Below are 22,777 nucleotides of genomic sequence, written 5' to 3'. Positions count from 1 at the left end.
TCGCATGATGTACTCTGCATGTAAGTTAAATAAGCAGGGTGACAATACACAGTGTTGACGTACTCTTTCCCAATTTGGAACCAGTCCATTGTTCCATGTCCAGTTCTAACTGTTGCTTCTTGACCTGCATACAGATTTCTCAAGAGGCAGGTAAAGTGGTCTGGTGTTCCCATCTCTTGAAGAATTTTGAACAGGTTGTTGTGATCTACACAAAGGTTTTAGCATAGTCAATAAGGCAGAAGTAGATGTTTTTCTGGAATTCTCTTGCTTTTTCTATGATCCAATGAATGTTGGCAATTTGATCTCTGGTTCCTCTGCCTTTCCTAAATCCACCTTGGACATCTGGAAGTTCTCAGTTCATGTACTGTTGAAGCCTAGCTTGGAGAATTTTGAGCATTACTTTGCTAGTATGTGAAATGAGTACAATTGTGCAGTAGTTTGAACCTTCTTTGTCATTGCCCTTCTTTGGGACTGGAATGAAAGCTGACCTTTTCCAGTCCTGTGGCCACTGCTGAGTTTTCCAAATTTCCAAGTGATTGGTAAATTGTGACTATTATACTCATGATTGCTGAAACTACTATAGTAAAAACTCTGAGAGTCTTAAATTTCACTAAGAAAGTTTACTTATAGGTAAAATACTGAAAGTGTCATTTTCAAATATTCTTGTTTATATTTGTAAGACAAAGCAAATGAGTAAATATTATTATTAGGATCCGAAAGATTACCAATATAAAGTAAAAGGATATTAAGAAAACTCTAAAATATTACTTTTAATTAAAAATACGAGAATTACACAGAACTTTCCTCAATGTGATGTGGCAGCCTGGATGGGAGGGGCTTTGAGGGAGAACAGATACATGTATATGTATGGCTGAATCCCTTCACTGTTCATCTGAAACTATCACAGTATTGTTAATAAGCTGTACTCCAATACCAAATAAAAAGTTCCAAAAAGTACCAGCATTAATTCATTTCTAAAAAAGTATTTCTAGTTCTATCCACTAAAAGCAATGACATCCCAGTAGCAATGAGCACACCTAGAGCCTGAATCTTGGTTGCTAAGCACTATTCCCCAGTAAAAGGAGCCAAAACTCCATAGAGAACAGGCTGATGTTAGTTCTGTGGTCTGAAAATTGTAAGTGAGCCTAAGATATCATCTTCTGTTGAAAAGCACAGAAGCATTGAAAGACTAAAGGAGTCAAGTTATAAGGTCACAGAGACCATCTTGCAGGGACTCCTGGCCAAACATGGAGGATTTGGAAAGCCAAAAGGATAATTGATTATTAATAGTAAGTAAATAAAAATCCATGTGTCCATAGAATTGAAAATAAAAAGAAAGAAAACAAAAGGCTTTTCTTTAGGAAGAATGTTGACTAATAAGTAGAATGAATGATGAAATTAGAATATTACCACTTTGCCACCCCTAATATAAATTAATCCAGGCAAGAATCAATAGATGAAAACATCACTAGGTAACTCAAGGGGGAACAGAAATAACCTGCCAATTCTCACCCCACACATACCTTACTTGGCTGCAGAAAATAAAACATGCCTTTACACTGAAGATATGGGCAATCAAACAGTTTCGGCAACAATGGAAAAATCTAACACTATTTGCTTCTAATACAATTCAATATGAAGTTTACAACTTTATCTTTGAAATATTCCTGCCAAAAAAGGTTCAACCTGAATCCAATACTGCCTCTAAATTCAACTTTACCTGTATAGGGTATAGTTGAGCAAGTTAAATAACATCTTGAAAAAAACAATCAGGCCACTGCTTTGTACTCTGTACGAGAAGTCAATGATATTTTTTTTTTAATGTTATTTAAAAAAAAAAAACTATAAAAGGCTAAAAATAACAAAAAAAATGCAATGAATGAACCTAGAATGGACTGCAATCTGGGGAAAAAAACAGCTATAAAAGACATTCTTGTAGAAAATGATTAAATTTGAAAGTCAATATTAGATGTTTATTATCTATTGCTGTGTAAAAAATTAACCCAGACTTAATGGCTTAACACAACAAACATCTATTTTCTCACAGCTCTATGGGCCGGAAATCTGGGACTGACTTAGCTGGATGTTTCTGATTCAAGGTCTCTCATGAGGCTATAATCAAACTGTTGACCAGGGCTACTATCATCTCAAGATTCAGCTGAAAGAGGATTCACTTCCAGTCTCACTCACATGTAGATGACAGGCCTCAGTTCCTGGGCTCCTGGGCCATGCAACTGCCTACCTGAGTGTCCCACCATGTAACACTTGGCTTCCCTCAAAAGCAGTGACCCAAGAGAATTCAAGAGAGTGTATCTAAGACAAAAGCCACAGTGTTTTCATAACCCAATCTCCAAAGTGAGATTCCACCACTTCTGACATATTCTGGTCACTAGAAGTGAGCCACTTCGTCCAGCCCACAAGGGGAGGGAGATTAAACTTCACTTCTCAAGCAGTACAAAAAGCTTGTGGGCTTGGAAACCTCCATGGGTGATACTGTGGCATCACTGTTGACTTTTAGATGTGATAATGATATTGTGGTTATTTAGGATAATGTCCTTATTCTTATGCTTCAGTAGTCAGAAACAATACATATAATGTCTAAACCTATTTTCAAGCGATTCTGCAAATATGTGTGCATGTGTGTGTACAAGGTAATAAAGCAAATATAGAAAAATGGTAACAATTGTTGCATTTGGATGTATAATAAATGGATGCTCACTGTATTCCTTCACTCTTTCTATATGTGTTTGAAATTTTTCCTAAGAAAAAGCTGGAGAAAAATAATTGTTATTTGAATGGTAGCCCCTCAAATTCGAATTTTGAAGCCCTAACATCCAGTGCACTGGTGTTTGGAGATGGGACCATTGAGGGATAATCATCTTCAGATGAAGCCATGGGGGTGGGGCCCTTGTGCTGGGATTGGTGCCCTTACAAAGGACACCAGGGATCTTGCTAACTCAGTCTGCCATGTGACAATACGGCAAGACAGTGGCTGTCTGCAAGCCAGGAAGAGAGCTCTTACCCCCTTGATCTTGGACTTCCCCACCTCTGGAAATATGAGAAATAAATGTCTGTTTTTTAAGCCACCCAGTGCATGGCATTTTATTATGAGAGCTGAAGCAGGCTAGGACAAGGTGTTGAAATGACTGGAGTGACTTGGTAATGGTGGTAAAAATCTTCGCTCCTTTCGCAAGGTTAATGTGACAGAGGAAGAAATCTAGTGGTCAGAAGGGCTCTTTGATGCAGGGAACTGGAGAGAAATAGAAATTGTTATCGTTACTGGATCACTTTCACATTCCAACTTCCCATCGCTTCTCACCTTGGCAGTGATGCCACCACAGACACGGAAGACCTCGGGATTTCCCACGAAGATCGTTCTTTCACTGCGTCCCGCCAATTCCAGAACCCCCTTCACAGCCTGCGGGACACCACTGAAACTTCACCCCTTGTGGAGCCGCTCTTAGTCAGCATTGGTCATTCCTTCATTTTAAACTCCATCTCCTTTACTCTTCAGTTTTCTCCTACGCATTTTACTAACTGGTGGCACTCGCTTACTTTTGGTTTTGGAAATTAACCCTTCTCATTAATCTCATAATTAGTTTCTTTGACAGAAAATTTTTAAAAGGATTATATGGTGTTTAAAAAAAACATACAGTATTAATTCCCATGCTCAAACAGGTCCTCACTCATTTGGAAAGATCAAGCAACTAATTATATAAATAAAAGTTTAGAGGTAAGAGTCACTTCCCTTGGGCAATGTCTCTCAAAATTAAAACCCCCATATCCTTTGAGCCAACTAGTCTACTTTTAGGATTTTTGTCTTGCTGACAGAGTCTCACATATGAGAAATGATAGTTTATTCCTAGCAGCCTTGTATATAATACTGTGTAGTACCTTACCAATTTTTTTAAAAGTAAATAAACAGGGAAACATCGAGTGTGCAAAGTTGTTGCCATTTGTGTTAAACAATAAATTAAAAAAATAAATATGTGCATATAGAATATTTGTAGAAAGGGATATAAGAAATTATTAACAGAGGTTGCCTCTAGAGAGAGCAACTGGGTGGTTGGGGGGAAGGGATTGGGGGACACTTCTCACCACATTCTCCTGTGTCCAATTAAGAATTTTGTATCTTGTGAATGCATTACCTCTTTGTTTAAAAAAAATAATTTAAGTTTAAAAAAATTTCAATCCTTATAATTTAACCAAATAAAACATATTAGCTACACATGTTTTACTTATTAAGTGTTTTGCATTTCTTTATTTCTAATCAGGAAAAAACTGTATCCAGAGGCCTGATCTGGTCACAGAGTCCCATGTGCCCCCCAGCCCTCCTGCTGAGAGGAGCCTTTGGGAATTGTGATCAGGGACACTAGTGTGCTCATCCACACCTGATTTTCAGTTTCTGCTTCATAAACATGATCACAGAAGCACACACATGCTCCACATACTGTACCTGGCTCAGCTTGCCTTTCTCTTCAATGCAGGAGGCAGCTTTTTTCTGCGCTCTGTTTACTTCTGAAGCCAGCCTCATGATTGTCTCTCTGCTAGCTTTTGCCTCCATCTCATGGACATTTATAGTCTCTTCAAGAGCAACAATTTGTCCTTTCACAAATGCGTTTTCCTTGCACAGCTCTCCAAGCTGAAGAGAAAGTAATTACAGCTGTCCTGTAAAAATTAATAATTTCATACTACTCTCTCTAAGCAACTCTGATCTATGAACCCCCGTGATCACATTATCACATGAAAACAGTAAAGGCACTGTTCCTCCATCCACTCAAAAGATAACATTCTCAAAGGCAGCCTCTAAACTCTCTTGTTACGGGCAGACAGGATAGGTAAACTGAAATTAATCAAAAGGTAGCCACAAGGCAACAGTGATGAGCATTCAGCCAAAAGCTTTCAGACAGAACAGGCATCAGCAAGCCCCTGGCTGCTAAATACTCCAGGGATGGTGATGTTTCTACAGAGTTACAGCAGGAAAGCAAGGAAGTTCAATTCAGCCCACGTCCGCTGGCATCAACTGCTTATAAGGCATTACCTGGCACAGAGAAGAAATACAGAGAAGAAGGCAGGACTCTCTTTATTTCAAAAGAAAGTCCTTCTAATTAATATAAGCATAGAAAAAATCCTGAATAACATGCTCAAACAATGGTTATCATTGGGACTAGCTGGGCTTTTCACTCTTCATGTTGTGCATTTGAGAGGCTAGCTGGGAACATTAATAAGATCTGTATGATGCAGAAGGAGGGAAAATAAAACCAACTAGGCTCCTGGCTGTACCCAGGGAACCAGCCATGCAGACAGCTCAAGGATGCCCGTAGGAAGACCTGAAACTCCACGCGACATGGTCAGCGTGTGTGTTAGGACAATCTGGGGAAGCGACGCATCTTTAGCCTCAATAATTTGCCAACATGGTGCCCTTCTCCTGACTCAGGGCTGTTCCCTCTCTCTTGAACAGTTTTCCTTTCCAACATTATTTTATTAAAAAAAAAACTTTTTATTTTATATTGGAGTATAGTTGATTAATAATGTTGTAATAGTTTCCAGTGGACAGCAAAGGGACTCAGCCATATACATACACACGTATCCAATCTCCCCCTAAACTCCCTTCCCATCCAGGCTGCCACATAACATTGAGCAGAGTTCCCCGTGCTATACAGTGGTTCCAATATCCCTTAAAAGTCCCCATCCCAGAAGGCATACCTTAGCCAGTCTACCTAAACTAGCATCCCATGCCTCTAACTTGCTTCATGGTCTTTCCCTAGAACCTGATTTGTACTTCTTCACTGCACCTTTTACTCTGTGGGATAATATTGTATACTTATTTGTTTATTGCCTCTGCATCTTGACCCACAACAGTGGAAGCTCTTAGGCGGGCACAGACTCTGTCTTGTCTCATTCACAGCTGTATCCCAACACCCAGAATAGTGTCTATCACATAGTAATCACTCACTCAATATTCGGGAAGTGGATGGATGGATGTCAAATAAGTTCTTAGAAACCCCTTCTTTTCTACCATCTTTCCTTAGCGTGTGTGTATACATGTAGTCATGAGGTGAAAAGAATAAAGGAGTGGTTTTGAAACTGGAGTGGTTTGGGTAACCTCAGGGAACACCTAGTGAGTGTTGAAGGCAGCAGGCTTTTTACTCTTGACCAGTGATTTTTATGTAAGATGCGGAGCGGAAGCTCCCTGATGATCCAGTGGTTAAGAATTCACCTTCCAAAGCAGGGTACATGGGTTAGAACCCTTGTCGAGGAGCATACCTTAGGGCAACTAAGCTCATGCACCACAACTAGAGAAGCCCCCATGCGCTTCAACAAAGACCCAGTGCAGCCAAAATATATAAATAAGGTGAGGACTTGCTCAGGTGATTGAGATGCTAAAGCTCTAGGGTCCTAGCATCTGTTTAAAAATATAGGCTATATTATCATTCAGGTACAGTGAGGCCAACAAATCAGGAGAGACTGAAAGAGAGTTTGTTGCTCCCAGTTCCTGAGAGGAGGGGGTACACCATGCCATGTAGGGCCACCCAGAGAGCACCAGGGCTGGGCAGGAGACAGAGGGAGCCAGGGTGAAAACATGTTTTCCCCAGGACGAAAGAGGTGACGCAGGGTAAGCAGGCTTCGGGTTGCCTCGTTTAATAATTCCAGTGGGTTCTGGAGTGTGGGAGCCATCTCTAGTCATCTGGCACCTGGTCCTGGGGTGATTGGCTGGATAGTGGCCCAGAGTGTAAAAACCTGGTAGAAAGAAGTGGTTGGGGTGGGGTGTGGGCTGCTCTGAGTTCGATGGTTTGCATAGGAAAGCTGTGCACCCAGAGAGTCATTTACTAGGAATTGGCTCACCCTGGCACCCAAGGTCAGCAAGGCCCCAGATGTCAAGGCATTAGAGGAACAGAGAATAAAAAGGTGAGGTTAATATGGTTTCAACACAGATTAGTACCTGGAGATCGCCTGTGAGGTGGGAAAGGGTGTCTTAAGGAAGAAGCATTTTAATTTTCTTCTCTTTTCCCCACCACTTGCTTTGAAGATAAGCTTCCAAACTACAGTGCAAAGTAGACTTTTACAGCCAGGCTTCCTGGTCACATGTTAGCAACAGGGAGGAGGAGAAAAAGCTGCATCTAGCACCTTGAGGGAACTAGATGGACCTAGGCCTGAGCAACCAAAACTCATCAGTGAGGTGGAACTTCCTGAAGTAAAATGCAATCATTTCACAGCTCTCACAGGGCACACACGGGATGTTTACTAATAAACCACAGAGGGGAGGCCTTTGAGAATGGCCATATCCCCAGTGTTCACGGCAGCACTATTCACAACAGCCAAGACATGGAAGCAACCTAAATGTCCATCAACAGAGGAATGGATAAAGAAGATGTGGCACATATATATATATATAAGGAATATTACTCAGCCATAAAAAAGAATGAAATAATGCCATTTGCAGCAGCATGAATGGACCTAGAGGTTTTAACCCCTAGAGTCTGGGATTAACATAAACACACTACTGTATATAAAACAAGGACCTACTGTATAGCACAGAAAATTATACTCAATATTTTATAATAACTTATAAGGGAAAAGAATCTGAAAAAGAATATACACACACACACACACACACCCCCATATATGTAACTGAGTTATATGTATATGAATCACTTCACTGTACACTTGAAACTAACACAACATTGTAAATCAACTATACTTCAATTTTAAAGAACAAATAAATAAAACACTGTTTTAAGAAAGAATGGCTGCATGGAAAGCTATTCAGAAGCAAGGGTAGGTGCAGAGATATGGTGTCCATTCAAATACCATCAGGTTCCCTAATGAATCGCTACAGGCCAAGTGATATCATTAATTTCCATCTCCATGGCAACCTACCATCACAGCAGGATGTTTATTTTTTGGCTTTAGTGTAAAAGTAAAAAGTACTATAGAGCTCATCTTAACCTGACACACAAGTATCCCCCAAATGACACGCAACTGGTTCTGATTTTCAGTTGCGTGCATGTGTTTCTGACTGTACCTAAAACAAACAAAAGTCTTCCTAAAACATATCATTTAAATGAATAATTAATTTTATTTGACAATCTAAGTATATTTTAAGCAAAAAAATCAATCCCTTCTGGAGATTAAGTAGGTAAGTAAGGGTTGGTCACTCGGTCGTGTCAGGTCTTTGTGACCCCATGGACTAGAGCCCCCCAGGCTCTTCTATCCATGGCATTCTCCAGGCAAGAATACTGGAGTGGGTTGCCATTTTCTCCTCCAGGGGATCTTCCCAACACAGAGACTGAACCCGGGTCTCCTGCACTGCAGGCAGATTATTTACCATCTGAGCCAGAGAGAGCTTCTGGAGAAAAATGAATCCCAAATAATGCTAGACAGAATCTTGGGATTGAGGCTCAGAGAGGTGGCATGGTTTTCCCAGGTCACATGGTTGGTTAAAGCTGTACTGGCTCCTGTCCTGTTCCCCTGCACCCCCAGACTTAACCTCAGCTCCTCCTTCATGGCACACATCAGAACGACCACCCAGCGGACAGTCGTTTTAGTCTTCATACAAGCACCTTGAGAATTAAATCTTCATCTGATGCTTTTTCATTCTTCTCTGGATCTAAGCAGTCACGAAGTTGAGCCAGAAATTCCTCATGTTTCCTGCAATTCTGTGAGACTTGATTCTTATTCTCCTCATTTTCCTTTAAACATTTTCTGTTGGTCAAATAAGAAATAAGTTTTAACACCAAAGAAGATAACATTCATCAAAGTTCAGCACTTGAGCTCTCTGTTGGGAAATAGCCAATCATCATTTTCAACACAACATGGTTTCCCAGACACAGAGCACATAATTGTCTAAAAAGCCCAGTTAAAGGAGAGAAGTGGAAGCAACTCTGGAGCACCTAGACTTTGCAAAAACGTAGGAAGATCTTCATGTCATCTTAGCAAGGGAGACAGGTTATCTGCCTCCTGTCCTTGACCTTTTAGGATCTGCAGAAGTGGCAGGTGGTCCCCTAGATCAGGGGTCCCCGAGGTTGGGGACCAGTACCTGCTGTCAGATCAGTGGCAGCATTAGATTAGAAATGAAGTGCACTATAAATGCAATGTTCTTGAATCATCCTGAAACCACCCCCGATCCATGGAAAAACTATCTTCCATGAAATCGGTTTCTGGTGCCAAAAAGGTTGGAGACTGTTGTTCTAGATCAAACACGGATCCATGACTCTGTTGAGGCTTCATGGGGGAAGAAAGAAAGTGATGCTACAGTGGGTTTAGAGACCAAGCTTTGGTTACTATACAATGATCCATAAGGGTTACTTAGAGCATTCGTTGATTCATGGCCAAGGGTAAATATAATTTAAAAATACATCAGAAGCAGAGGATGTGCCCACCTCTAGAGAAGAGAGGTGTTCAGTCATCAGCAAAGATCACGATTAGTTTTTGCACATCTAGAATTTTTAAAGAGTATTGAAATGGGCCAATCAAGGAAAATCAGTCAATGTATGCCCTGCTGTGAATATTTTATTTCAAATCTCAGGCGGGTTTGCTGAAATAGCATGGTCTATTTCTAATGCTTTAAAGGTTAAAGACTAAGAGAACATTAAAAAAGACATATTTTAAAGGCAAATTAGAATTATTTCAATAATTTGTCATCATTTTTAGTACCCTAGATAATAAACATGATTATTGCTTCCCCTTTTTACCATTTTAAGTGTTTACAACAACACTCAAATGTTACTGCAAATTCTTTTACAAAATTCAAAGATTAACAAAGTATGTAATTGCATATACTCAAAATCATGCCATATTTCTATTTAGAAAAATGTATAACAATAAAAGACCAACATCAATATATCTCTTGAGTTCTCACTTTCAGCATATGAAAGGTAGTATGTATTCAGTCTCTCTAACTCATGAAAGTCATAGTAAATGCCATGGTTCTGATTGATTTATGTATGTGATTCAATACATTTACTCCACGATTTCAATCTTACTTCTCTATTCCAGGAACTTCTAAACTATTACCACTTCTATTTGCATTTCACTTTGACCTAACAAAGTTCCAGGCATCTACCATAAGGACATAATCATATAAATGTGAAAATATGAACACATATGGGTCCTCATTGCATCTTGGTTTACAATAATTTTTTGAGTGGAACTAACCTAAGTGTCTAAAGGAAACAACAAAAAGAACTGGTTAAGTAAATTATGATATTAACATGCAGTGGAATATTACCGGCCATTAAAAATTGATATCATGAAAGATTTTTTTAGTATCTATAACATATTATTCAGGAAAAATATTTCACTACATGATGTCATTTAAGTACAACTGTTTGAATATCTGTTCAACAAACTGTGAACTATAGTTTTTCTGGAATCATAAGGTTTTGAGTAATTTTCTTTTTGACACTGTACTATATCTTTAAGAACTCTCCTAAAATAACTATATCATCTTATTACTCATTTGTTTAATAAATATTTAATGTGCACTTACTATGCATCAGGCTCTGTTAAAGGTGCTAAAGATACAGTAGTAAATGAAAGAGATTAACATCCTTGCCCTCATGGGACTTATGTCCTAATTGGGAAGATGGACAATAATCAAAAAATAAATGTATGAAAAATATATAGTATATTATAGCGCTGAAGAGAAAGATTAAGCAGAAAAAGGAGTAAGAAACATTTAGGGGGAGTGGGGTAAAATTGGAGATGCAGACAAGGTTAGTGGCAATGGACACTAGTAAAAATTTAGATTTATTTTGATGGTAGAGATAAATGATGAGATTTACTGAAGCAACTAGGAAAGGAAAGCAAGGATGATCCAAGATTTTTGCCCTTATCAACTAGAGGAATGGAATTATCATTCAATGAGACTAGGAAAACCACAGGACAAATTTGTGGAAATATTAATTTGGACATATTAAGTTTGAGATGCCTGTTGGACATCCACGTGAAGATGCCCAGTAAGTCATAAGATATGCAGGTCTTATGAAGAAACGTGGGAGTCATGAGCATTTAGGTCATACTTTAAGTCATGAGACTGGATGAGAGCACTGAGAGAGTGGATTTGGATAGAAACAAGAAGAGAGTTCCCTGATAGCTCAGCTGGTAAAGAATCTGCCTGCAAGGCAGGAGACCCTGGTTCAATTCCTGGATCGGGAAGATCCCTGGGAGAAGGGATAAACTACCCACTCCAGTATTCTTGGGTTTCCCTTGTGGCTCAGCTGGTAAAGAATCCACCTGCAATGCGGGAGACCTGGGTTCGATCCCTGGGTTGGGAAGGTCCCCTGGAAAAGGTAAAGGCTACCCACTCTAGTATTCTGGCCTGGAGAATTCCATGGACTGTATAGTCCATGGGGTCACAAAGAGTTGGACACGACTGAGCGAGTTTCACTTTCAAGAAGACAGTCAAGGACTGAGCCCTACTCCAATACTTGGAAGTCAAGGAGATGAGGATAAAGCAAGAGATCATGACAGAGCAGCTAGGAAGGCAAGATCAAAAGCAGGCCTCCGCAGTGCCCTGGAAGCTAAAAGAAGAAAGTGGTTCAGGGGAAAAAACCAACTATTGACTGATGTACTGGAAGATCAGATAAGACTGATCATTTAATTTGCAGTGTGCAGTCACTGGTCACCTTAATGAGTGGCTTCAGTGGAGTAGATCTGAAACAGGAGAGAAATTGGCACAGTGAGTACATACAAACATGTTTAAGGAGTTCTGCTCTAAAGGGAAGGAAAGAAAGAGGACAGGAGCTGGAAGCACTGGGTTTTTGTTTTTAAACTTTTTAAGATGAAATAAGTAAAACAAATACCAAGTGTTTTATTAATAAAGTGATTTAAGTTATTATACACAGAATTATAAAGTATATTTTAAGAACAGTTAGCTCCCAATTTTATCTCAATAATCACCTTTTGGCAGAACTGCATGTAGAAAACCTAGATTTCCTGAGTTCTCTGCATAAACCGGCAATAAAACTTAATGAGGAGTGTTAAGGGTGGTCTGGGGCGTTCTGGGCTTCTGAGGTATTTTTATAACTTGCTTCTGAATAAACCCCTCCCTCTGTGTACTATTCCACAACCTCCAGTTAAACCTCTACTTAGAGGAAATCTTCCAAATTATATATGTGTGTGTGTGTGTGTGTGTGTGTGTGTATGATTTTTTTTTTCCAAGTTGAGTTTCAGGGCCAAATAATGCAAAATGCCAGTACCTTCAAAGGCATATCCTGCTATTGAGAAATATATTGAAATATCCTTACTGTAATTTTTCGTCCAGTTCTACCACTTTCTTCTTTAACTCTTGGTTCTCCTTGATTGCAGATTGAGCTGTGATTTCAGTTCTAATTTTAGAAGTGGAGAGAGCCGCTGATTCTTCCTCTAGTTCTTGAACTCTGTCCCTCAGAGAGATGAGGAGAGACGATTTTCTGGCATTGTTTTCTTTGTAGCTCTCCATCTCAGCTTTCAATTCTTGACAGGAAACTTCTTTAGAAAGCAGCTTGGATCGCAGTTCTCGAAGCTGACATGGAAAAGAAGTAAAAAGAGGGAAAAGATTTCAAGGATATAAGTTTGAAGTACCTTGAAAAAAAAAACCCAAATCATAATATTTAAAATTTCAGTTTTTTATTCATGACTTCAGCCAACTTTACTTTCTTTTTTCATATTTGCTTCTGTATTACCAGATGGGAAATTAGGCTTAAATAGTGGGCCCTCTTATTCTTTTTCAAAAAACTATTGAGCAATGTTTTTTCTTTTTTAATTGGAGGATGATTACTTTACAATATTGTGATGGTTTCTGCCATACATCGACATGAATCAGCCACGGGTGCACAGGTGTCCCGCCGATCCTGAACCTCCCCTCCCACCTTCCTCCCCACACCATCCCTCTGGGTTGTCCCAGAGCACCAGCTTTGAGTGTCCTGCTTCATGCATCAAACTTGCGCTGGTCATATGTAAAATACATATGATAATATACATGTTTCAATGCTCTTCTCTCAGATGATCCCACCCTCGCCCTCTCCCACAGAGTCCAACAGTCTGTTCTTCACATCTGCGTCTCTTTTGCTGCCTTGCACGTAGGATTGTTTGCTACTGTCTTTCTAAATTCCATATTTATGCATTAATATACTGTATTGGTGTTTCTCTTTCTGACTCACTTCACTCTGTATAACAGGCTCCAGTTTCATCCACCTCATTAGAACTGACTCAAATGTATTCTTTTTATAGTTGAGTAATATTCCACTGTGTATATGCACCACAATTTCCTTATCCATTCGTCTGCCGATGAACATCTAGGTTGCTTCCATGTCCCAACCATTGTAAACAGTGCTGCAATGAACACTGGGGTACATATGTCTCCTTAAATTCTGGTTTCCTCAGAAACCAGTGCAGTGTGTATGCTCAGCAGTGGGACTGCTGGGTCTTAGGAAGTTCTGTTTCCAGGCAAAAAACTATTGAGCAATGTCCTGTGATGAATGAGTCTCACTCAAGAGACAGGTGTGGTGTATTTTGCAAAAAGGAATAAAAATATTTTGCAATGGAAACTCATTTTCTAAATCTGTATTACTGCTATTGCTGCTGCTGCTGAAACAAGGAAGCTACAGGTAGGCTATTTGTAATTTCATGGCCACGACCCTTTCACAAGTCAATACAGACTATTCAATATATTACAGAATTTCTTTCCCAGCCTTCTGGACATTTATTGAGAGGGATAAAGAAAAACAATATTAAGATTTCTGAAAAAAATATAGGAGAAAAGGAAAATCACTATAGGACTTATACAAAAGAAACACACTAACTTTTCTCTCACACTAGAATGCTGAACATAGTATGTGCCTTATAAGATATCAGATCCACCCCATTAGAAAACTTTATGAATATGTATACTTTTTGAAGGGCTTTCCTGGTGGCTCAGACGGTAAAGAATCTGCCTGCAAAAAAAAAAAAAAAAAGAATCTGCCTGCAATGCAGGAGATCTGGGTTCAATCTCTGGACTGAGAAGATCTCCCAGAGAAGGGAATAGCTACTCACTCCAGTATCCTTGCCTGGAGAATCCCATGGACAGACGAGCCTGGAGGACTACAGTCCATGGAGTTGCAAAGAGTCCAACATGACTGAGCGACTTTCATTATACTATGCTACTACTACTATACTTTTTGGAACTATGAGTATGCATACTATGAGTATGCCTACATTTATTCACATACACATACACACACATTATCAACTCATTTTTCAATGGGAGCCTGACAGTCCAGTGAGACTGTCAGTTACCTCACAGGCAACCCTAGGATTCCTCAGGGCCACTAGTCTATAAGCACAGTGAGTCTAGCAAGAATTTCCTAGAAACTCCACAATAGACCAGATCCAGCCCCAAGGGTAGATGGATCTTGGTCACCTTCGTAGAACCTTCCTCAGGCAAGCAGAGCCACCACAAAAAAGAGAGGCAGATTTCCACCCCTAGAATTGCAGATTGCAAGCAATCGACCTTAAAGAAAGCTTCTCCCAGGGATGCTGAGAGCCCTCCAAACCCCATGTGGCCCCCCAAGTACCCAGGTACCCCAGGTACTCTCAGGAAGGACACCTCCCCTGAGAGCCAGAATCCAGCCCAGGCCACCTCGCCTCCCAGCCCAGCAAATGCACAGCCTTTCAGGAATTCTCCCCAACCAGAAGGTACTAGTAGTCGCTTCAGTCGCTTCCAACTCTGCAACCCCGTGGACTCCACCAGGCTCCTCTGTCCATGGGATTCTCCAGGAAAGAATACTGGAGTGGGTTGCTGTTTCCTTTTCCAGGGACTCTTCCTGACCTTGGAATCAAACCCGAGGCTTACCTCTCCTGCACTGGCGGTGGATTCTTTACCACTGAGCCACCAGGGAAGCCAGCCAGAGGTTTGGGGCACAGTAAGAGAAAAAGAGAACAAACTTTGCCCGTGTCTCTTTATCCTGTTTCTAATCACCTCTGTACTCTGCTTTGCTCCACGGGAAGCTAACAAGGCCCGTTTGTGAGTAATGAAGACACAGATTCTCACCTCAGACTGAGCAGATTCAAATTTGACCAGCGTTGCTGCAAGTTCACTTCGGGCAGCCTCGGCCACATTCCGATAGTGGTTTAACTGCTCCCGAGTGACCGGGGCTTCCAAGAGATGATCATAAGCTTCCTGATAGGGTTCCCCAAAAGACAAAATACACAGAAGAGAGTTAAACAATCTTTTCCGTGCAGCTGTGCAAAGCAAGATTAGTACAGAAGCATTCTTTGTTATCCAAATATGTTGGAAAGGCTGCTCAGAGAAGGGTTTGGTTCAGATTATTTCATTCTCCTTCTCAAAATTCTAACTGAGGGAGGAGGCAGCCTGGGAACAAATGATAGGGTCCCCCAGGAATGAATGATAGCTCCCCCCAGATAGTAGCGGGCATTGGCATTTAAGAGTTGGCCTTTGCCAGGATTTCCCTGGTGGTCCAATGGTCAAGACTGTGCTTTCACTGCAGGGGGCACAAGTTCAATCCCTAGTTGGGGAACTAAGATCCACCAAGCTGTGTGAAGAGTTGGTCTTTGCCATTTTACAGAGTTTTCCTTCCACCCTACTCCAGTGCTATTTGACCTCTGACCAGAACAGATAGAACTGACAAAGAGCCACCAGATGTTAAGCTTGAGGCAGTTTTCATAGTTCTTCTGTTTCCAGACTACAAAGATTATCAACTCATCTCTGGGCTGTTGAATAAAGTGTTTATCAATGAGACCATGTGATTTAAGTGTAGAAGTCTGTCTCCCTCATAATTACCCACAATGCCATCTACTTTCAATCTCATCACCTGTCTTGGGATCATGAAGCTGACTCAGACGAATGCCTGAGGCCAGAGACAGTGGTGGTACCTGGAGATCTTCTCCACCCAGAAGGGAAGAGCTCCCAGCTCCACTGATGGCTGCCAGTGCAAAAATAGGGATCTCAGCATGGCCTGATTATTCTAATTTTTCAAGACAAGTCCTACATCCAGACTTTAAAAAATTTTTTATTTATTTATTTTTGGCTGTGCTGGGTCTTTGTCATAGCAAGCAGGGGCTATTCTCTGGTTGCAGTGCCTAGGTTTCTCATTGCAGTGGCTTCTCTTGTTGCAGACCAAGGGTTCTAGGGCACAGGGGCTGCAGTAGTTGCGGTTCCCAGGCTCTAGAGCACAGGCTTAATAGGTATGGCACACAGGCTTAGCTGCTTCGCAGCACGTGGGATCTTCCAGGACCACGGATTGAACCCGTGTCTCCTGCATTGGCAGGCAGATTCTTTACCACTGAGCCACCAGGGAAGTCCTATCCAGACTTTCTGAAGTAATAAAAAAAAGTCCCAGATTTTGCAACTGGGCAACTAATTTAAATGTTTCAAAAAAAAAAAAAATAAGATCCCAATAAACACATCTGCAGAAGAGATTTGATGGGTTTGGACTGTAGGTCTGCATCTGTAACCTCTGGTTCTGTTCCTGTCCTGCTTGTGCCATAACATCTGCCTCCTGCAAGAATTATTCTCGAGTTTGGACAGACATCCACTTCTATGAAGTTTCCAGGGCTTGTGGTCTTTGTGAAAGACATACAGGAAAGCCATTCATTTTTGAAGGAATATGAAAGAGGTCATATAAAGGAGGGTTTCCCTGGAATATCTAGTGTCCTCAGGGGCCACATCAGTAAAACCTGCTAATGACTCTGCCTGGCTACGGAACTGCTGAAGACTACTGTTTGGAAATACTCATGAACGCAAAAGTCATCTTAAAGCCCTGAATTTCATAACAAGCGTTGTCATGACTAGTGTGTTTCAATGCACAAGATGCCAAACAAAACCTTCAGTGCACTTAGTAACAGGAGGTGTTTGCCAGTCACAACACACCCAAGAAGATGGTAGGTATGTACTCCTGGGGTGAAAGCATAAAGTGTTTAACTGCATCTATGAAGAGAACCACATCCTGTCAGCCTCACTCAGTATTCAGATGGAATTTCTCCACGCCAAGCACTCCAACCATGTTTCCAAAACAGGACATGTGAGGACCTAGGTCACTCACAAGATGTTGGAACTATAGCATGCCTGGCACACCATTTTCTAAAATTCCTTAGGGAAATAAGTTTCTCAATGACGACGATTATTTCTTTCATTGACTAACATGATTTTTTTAGGATGTTACATAGTCACATTACAATTTTATCTCTCTTTCTCATGAAAAATATTGTGTCTGTTGGCCATAACAGTAAGAGCCCCTGAGACCTTTATCTGAAGAGATTACAATGAAATGCAGAGTACCACCAGAAACATTAGCATCTTCACACGCTCACGGGCAAAAGAAACTACACATTAAGATATTATTACCTCTAACACTGGAGCAGGGCCTCCAGGAGGAAGACTCTTGATTACTGAGTTTAGAAGACAGTTGTCCTTTAGTTGCTAAATTGTGTCTGACTCTTTTGTGACCCCATGGATTGTAACCTTCCAGGCTCCTTTGTCCATGGGATTTTCCAGACAAGAATACTGGAGTGGGTTGCCATTTCCTCCTCCAGGGGATCTTTCCAACCCAGAGATCAAGCCTGCAGATCCTGCATGGCAGGAGGGTTCTTTATCACTGAGCCACCTGGGAAGCCCTTAGAAGACAGTTGCTGGGTCTAAATCACCTTTCAAAGTCCAGCAGACTCGAGACTGTTTATCAGCAAACGTTTACGAAAAGCCTATTCTGGGTCAGACACTGAGCTTACCTAGGGAGTATTCCACAGAAATCATTCCCTCAAGACACTCAGAGGTAGCTTGAAATGAGAAGAAATGCACAGCAGCATGAGAGGATTACAAGGATAAGGAAAAACAATATGAAAACTCAAAGAAGAACACATGAATTTATTTATGCCTACTCATTTCCTCTTAGCCCTTCCTTCTCTGTCCCATAGACCTTTACGTAGTGTTCTTTATGTTTAGCCTGAGTTTCTCCTCTTTTTTCAAATTTTTTTACTGAAGGATAATTGCTTTGCAGAATTTTGTTGTTTTCTGTCAAACCTCAACATGAATCAGCCATAGGTATACATATATCCCCTCCCTTCTGAACCTCCCTCTCATCTCCCTCCCCATCCCAACCCTCTAGGCTGATACAGAGCCCCTGTTTGAGTTTCCTGAGCCAAACAGCAAATTCCCGTGGGCTATCTATTTTGCATATGGTAATGTAAGTTTCCATGTTACTCTTTCCATACATCTCACCCTCTCCTCCCCTCTCCCCATGTCCTCTATGTCTGTTTCTCCATTGCTGCCCCATAAATAAATTCTTCAGAACCATTTTTCTAGATTCCATATATGTGCATTAGAAGAGGATATTTATCTTTCTCTTTCTGACTCACTTCACTCTGTATAATAGGTTCTAGATTCATCCACCTCATCAGAACGGACTCAAATGTCTTCTTTTTTATGGCTGGGAAATATTCCATGGTGTATATGTACCAAACTTCTTTATCCATTCATCTGTCAATGGGCATCTAGGTTGCTTCCATGTTCTAGCCATCCTGAATAGCGCTGCAATGAACAGTGGGATACATGGGTCTTTTTCAACCCTGGTTTCCTCAGGGTATATGCCTAGGAATGCGATGGCTGGGTTATATGGTGGTTTTTTCCAGTAGTCATGTATGGATATGAGAGTTGGACTATAAAGAAAGTTGAGCACCAAAAAATTGATGCTTTTGAACTGTGGTGTTGGAGAAGACTCTTGAGAGTCCCTTGGACTGCAAGGAGATCCAACCAGTCCATCCTAAAGGAGATCAGTCCTGGGTGTTCATTGGAAGGACTGGTGCTGAAGCTGAAACTCCAATACTTTGGTCACCTGATGTGAAGAACTGACTCATTGGAAAAGACCCTGATGCTGGGAAAGATTGAAGGCAAGAGAAGAAGGGGACAACAGACGATGAGATGGCTGGATGGCATCACCGACTCAATGGACATGAGTTTGAGTAAACTCTGGGAGTTGGTGATGGACAGGGAGGCCTGGCGTGCTGCAATCCATGGGATCGCAAAGAGTCAGACACAACTGAAGTGAACTGAACTGAATGGTGGTTTTATTCCTAGTTTTTTAAGGAATCTCCATGCCGTCTTCCATAGTGGCTGTATCAGTTTACATTCCCACCAACAGTGCAAGAGCACCCCCTTTTCTCCACACCCTCTCCAGCATTTATTATTTGTAGACTTTTTGAGGATGGCCATTCTGACCGGTGTGAGGTGATATCTCATTGTGGTTTTGATTTACATTTCTCTAATAATGAGCGATGTTGAGTATCTTTTCATGTGTTTGTTAGCCATCTGTATGCCTTCTTTGGAGAAATGTCTGTTTAGGTCTTTTTCCTACTTTTTGATTAGGTTGTTTGTTTTCCTGGTATTGAGTTGTATGAGCTGCTTGTATATTCTGGAAACTAATCTTCTGTCAGTTGTTTCATTTGCTATTATTTTCTTCCATTCTGAGGGTTGTCTTTTCACCTTGCTTATAGTTTCCTTTGCTGTGCACTGAGTTTCTCCTTTGACCTAAGTTGTTTTAAGCGCTTCACTGTGTTTGTGGCTTTCTGTTCTCAGAATTTGTTATGATGTCTGTTTTATCACACTATGCTCAGACAACCCATCTTCATTCTGGGCTGACATCCACAGGTACATCAGTGGAATGGACCAGTCTCCATTCAGAACTGGGTCCATTCAAACTGGAAGACTGCCCTTCTTAGACCAGCCATGACACATTTTCACCATCTTCCTGGTCTCGATTATTTCTACTTCAGGGAATTCAAGGTTTTTGCGAATGTTCAGTTTTATGAACATCCAGTGGGTGGTTAAAAAGAAGATACAGGATTTCCCTGGTGGTCCAATGGTTAACACTCCACGTTTCCAATGCAGGACGCACGAGTTCAATCTCTCATTGGGGAACTAAGATCCCACAGGTTATGGGACAGGGCCAAAATAAATAGATAAATAAAATAAAAAGAAGGTATATTCTCGTAGTTACAGATGGAGAAAACAAGCTTATGGTTACCAGGGGGTAAGGTGTGGGGGGATAAATTGGGAGATTGGAATTGACATATACATACTACTATATGTATGAAATAGATAACAACCTACTATATCATACTCTATAATGACCTATATGAGCAAAGACTCTAAAAAGAGTTGATACATGTATATGTTTAACTGATTCACTTGGCTCTACAGCAGAAACTAACAGAACATTGTAAATCAACTATGCTTTAATAAAATTTTTTCAAGTACTACAAAAAATAAAAAGGAGGTATAGTCTCTATCTTTGGAGCTTCAAGTTCAATATGTATTAATTCGTTCTACTTTGCTCATCATTTTTAATCAGGCATTTCTAGTCTTATCTATTTCTATCCTTTTACTTGATCATGGCTCGAGAAAAGTGAGTTAAAGGCTCTTATTGCTACTGTAATTCTCTGTCACCTTGTAGCACTTGTTTTCTTGCTTAATGGAATCTAGTACTGTTTGACTTGCTACAAAGATTCAGAAATTGCATATAGTTGTTGTAAATTATACCACGTAGCAGCATAATGTGCCATTATCTATCTCACTTAACTGTTTCTGCTCATAATTCAGCCCTTTCTGGTACTGAGATCATGATCCCGAATTTCTTTTTGTTTGTATCTGACTATACATACCTCTGTTCCGGCTTTTAATTTTCAACCTTTCTGTATCACTTCGTCTCAGATGTAAAGAAAGCTGGTTAAGCCCTCTGGATACCTTCTCAATCACAGTATATCTATTAAAATTTAAATGTAAACACTATGACCCAGCAGTTCTACCTCTTAATTATCTCCCCTTGAAAAACAATCATATATGTGCATAACAGTAGGTCTTAGGATGCTTATCACACCATGATCGGTTATGGGTAATAACAAAAAAGAGAGGAGGGGTGAAACATACAAATTCCCATCAACAAGGCAATTGTTGAAAAAGGCACTCCTATACTATGAATACTAGGCAATAAGCAGTAGGCAACTCCCCTGTATGTTTGGGCATAAGCATATCTCCAAGATACACCACTGGAAAAAAGTAAGAAAGTATAGATCCATAGTTTGACACTTTTTTTTTTTTTCATAAAACAGACAAGGAGGGAAAGTACTGTCTTTTCTGCAAATATATTTAGAGAAGAAAAAAAGGTCTGAAGGAACACACATCAGCTATATAACAATCCTTATCTCTGAGGCTGACAGTAATATTGGAGCTGGGGAGGGGAATGGCTTTGGTTTCTTTTCAAGAAGGTATATTTATGCATTAATTACACAATTAAACATAATTAAAAGAAAAGAAAATTACTGGGAAGAAATGTTACTAAGGTTATCTTTCAGTCATAGAACCACATTTATTTTCTTCTTTATTACATTTTTATATTTCCTAGGTCTTTTACAGTGACTGTGCATTAATTTCATAATCAGAGTAAATATCTCCCCCTTAAATGAGGAAAAAAAAAAAAGGAACAAGGACAAGAATGCACAAAAATCACAAATTCTGCCATGCAGTGTCTTTAAGGAGAACACTGGGACAAAGAAACACCAGTAGCATAGGGATGGAAATGTTCATGAGGCCAGACACCTCAGGGTTTTGCTCTTTTAATTAAGCTTCCCTAGAGTTAATAAAATTTTTGGAAAATTTTTCTATCAATATTAAATAATCTTCACTTTAACAAAAAAACTAATTTTACCCTAATTTCAAAGTGGCAAGATTAAAACTCACCCATTTGTCCTCATATGAGGACACTCTAAGTTATTAGGTCTCCCAGCCAATCCAAGAAGCAATTTCACATTAATTTTAGAAAGCCAACTACCTCTGATTTGATTCAGCTACTGATATTATGATAATGATTGAAATTGCCTCGCAGGGTGGCTCATTGGCTTTTCAGAATAAAGGATGGTTTCAAAGCTCAAAGGCAAAAAGAAGAGATCAGCTTATTCATAACTTGGTACACAATGTGTCCAATTATCCGGCCTGAGGACAATGCCTTGGGCCAGTCTTGCTTCTGCGGTACTTAGTTGTCTTATTTTCCCATGGACAGGGAAAGAAAAGAGAGAGAGTGAAGAAAATCACTGCCTACCTCTGACACACAAAAGTACCTAAATCCATTCCTATCTTTCCATCTCATAACCAGTCTCCTCTTTGTTCCAGCATTATTCCATACCACAGTGCACAACTGTGTCACTGAGGCACTTTCACAGGGGAATGCTTCCTTGGTCTCTCTTTTTCTATCACCTTCCCTCTCTCGCCCCTTCTCTCTTCTAGCCTCTAGGGCTGCCCCAGTGGGCAATCCTCGCTAAGACTCTCTCCCCTACTCTCCAACTTCTTCCCCTCACGTCGTTTCTTCCCTAATTTACGATGAGTAACTTAAGTACCACAAACTGTATTTAAGGGCTTCCCTGGTGGTTCAGCAGTAAAGAATACACCTGCCAATGCAGGAGACACGGGTTCGATCTCTGCGTCCAGAAGCTCCCCTGGAGAAGGAAATGGCAACCCACTGCCCACTCTTCTTGCCTGAAAAATCCCATAGGCAGAGGAGCCTGGCAGGCTACAGTCCACAGGGTCACAAAAGAGTCAGACTCGGCTTAGGGACTAAACATCATCAACAAACTGCATTTCTCCAACCAACGCCAGTTCTGACTACTTATCAGTTCTTCTCCAGACTGTGAAGGACTTTCCTGCTGTTCTTTCTTACATCTGCATTTGGTTTCTGGGTTTTCCTAAGTGCTTGCCAGGGACAGTGTGATGGGTATGGAATTTGGGAAATAAATCTGTGTGTCGTCATCT

General features: G+C 40.5%; 1 protein-coding gene across 6 annotated transcripts in view; it reads right to left on the bottom strand.

Moving 5' to 3' along the window:
• The window catches only part of CCDC170 (coiled-coil domain containing 170), an 88,810-nt gene that overhangs the window by 45,762 nt on the left and 20,271 nt on the right, over nucleotides 1-22,777 (bottom strand). For all 6 annotated transcript variants that reach the window (XM_043888313.1, XM_043888310.1, XM_043888315.1 and 3 more), the window contains exons 2-5: nucleotides 15,017-15,145; nucleotides 12,252-12,508; nucleotides 8,565-8,706; nucleotides 4,457-4,642 (exon numbers count right to left, since the gene is read on the bottom strand). In XM_043888313.1, coding sequence (XP_043744248.1) covers nucleotides 4,457-4,642; nucleotides 8,565-8,706; nucleotides 12,252-12,508; nucleotides 15,017-15,145 — 714 coding nt within the window. The remainder of the gene's footprint in view (nucleotides 1-4,456; nucleotides 4,643-8,564; nucleotides 8,707-12,251; nucleotides 12,509-15,016; nucleotides 15,146-22,777) is intronic.

Source organism: Cervus elaphus, chromosome 26 (genome assembly GCF_910594005.1).
Source record: "Cervus elaphus chromosome 26, mCerEla1.1, whole genome shotgun sequence".
Classification (NCBI taxonomy): Eukaryota; Metazoa; Chordata; class Mammalia; order Artiodactyla; family Cervidae; genus Cervus; species Cervus elaphus.
The sequence above is the reverse complement of the archived record's forward strand: the minus strand, read 5'-3'. Positions and strand labels throughout refer to the sequence as shown.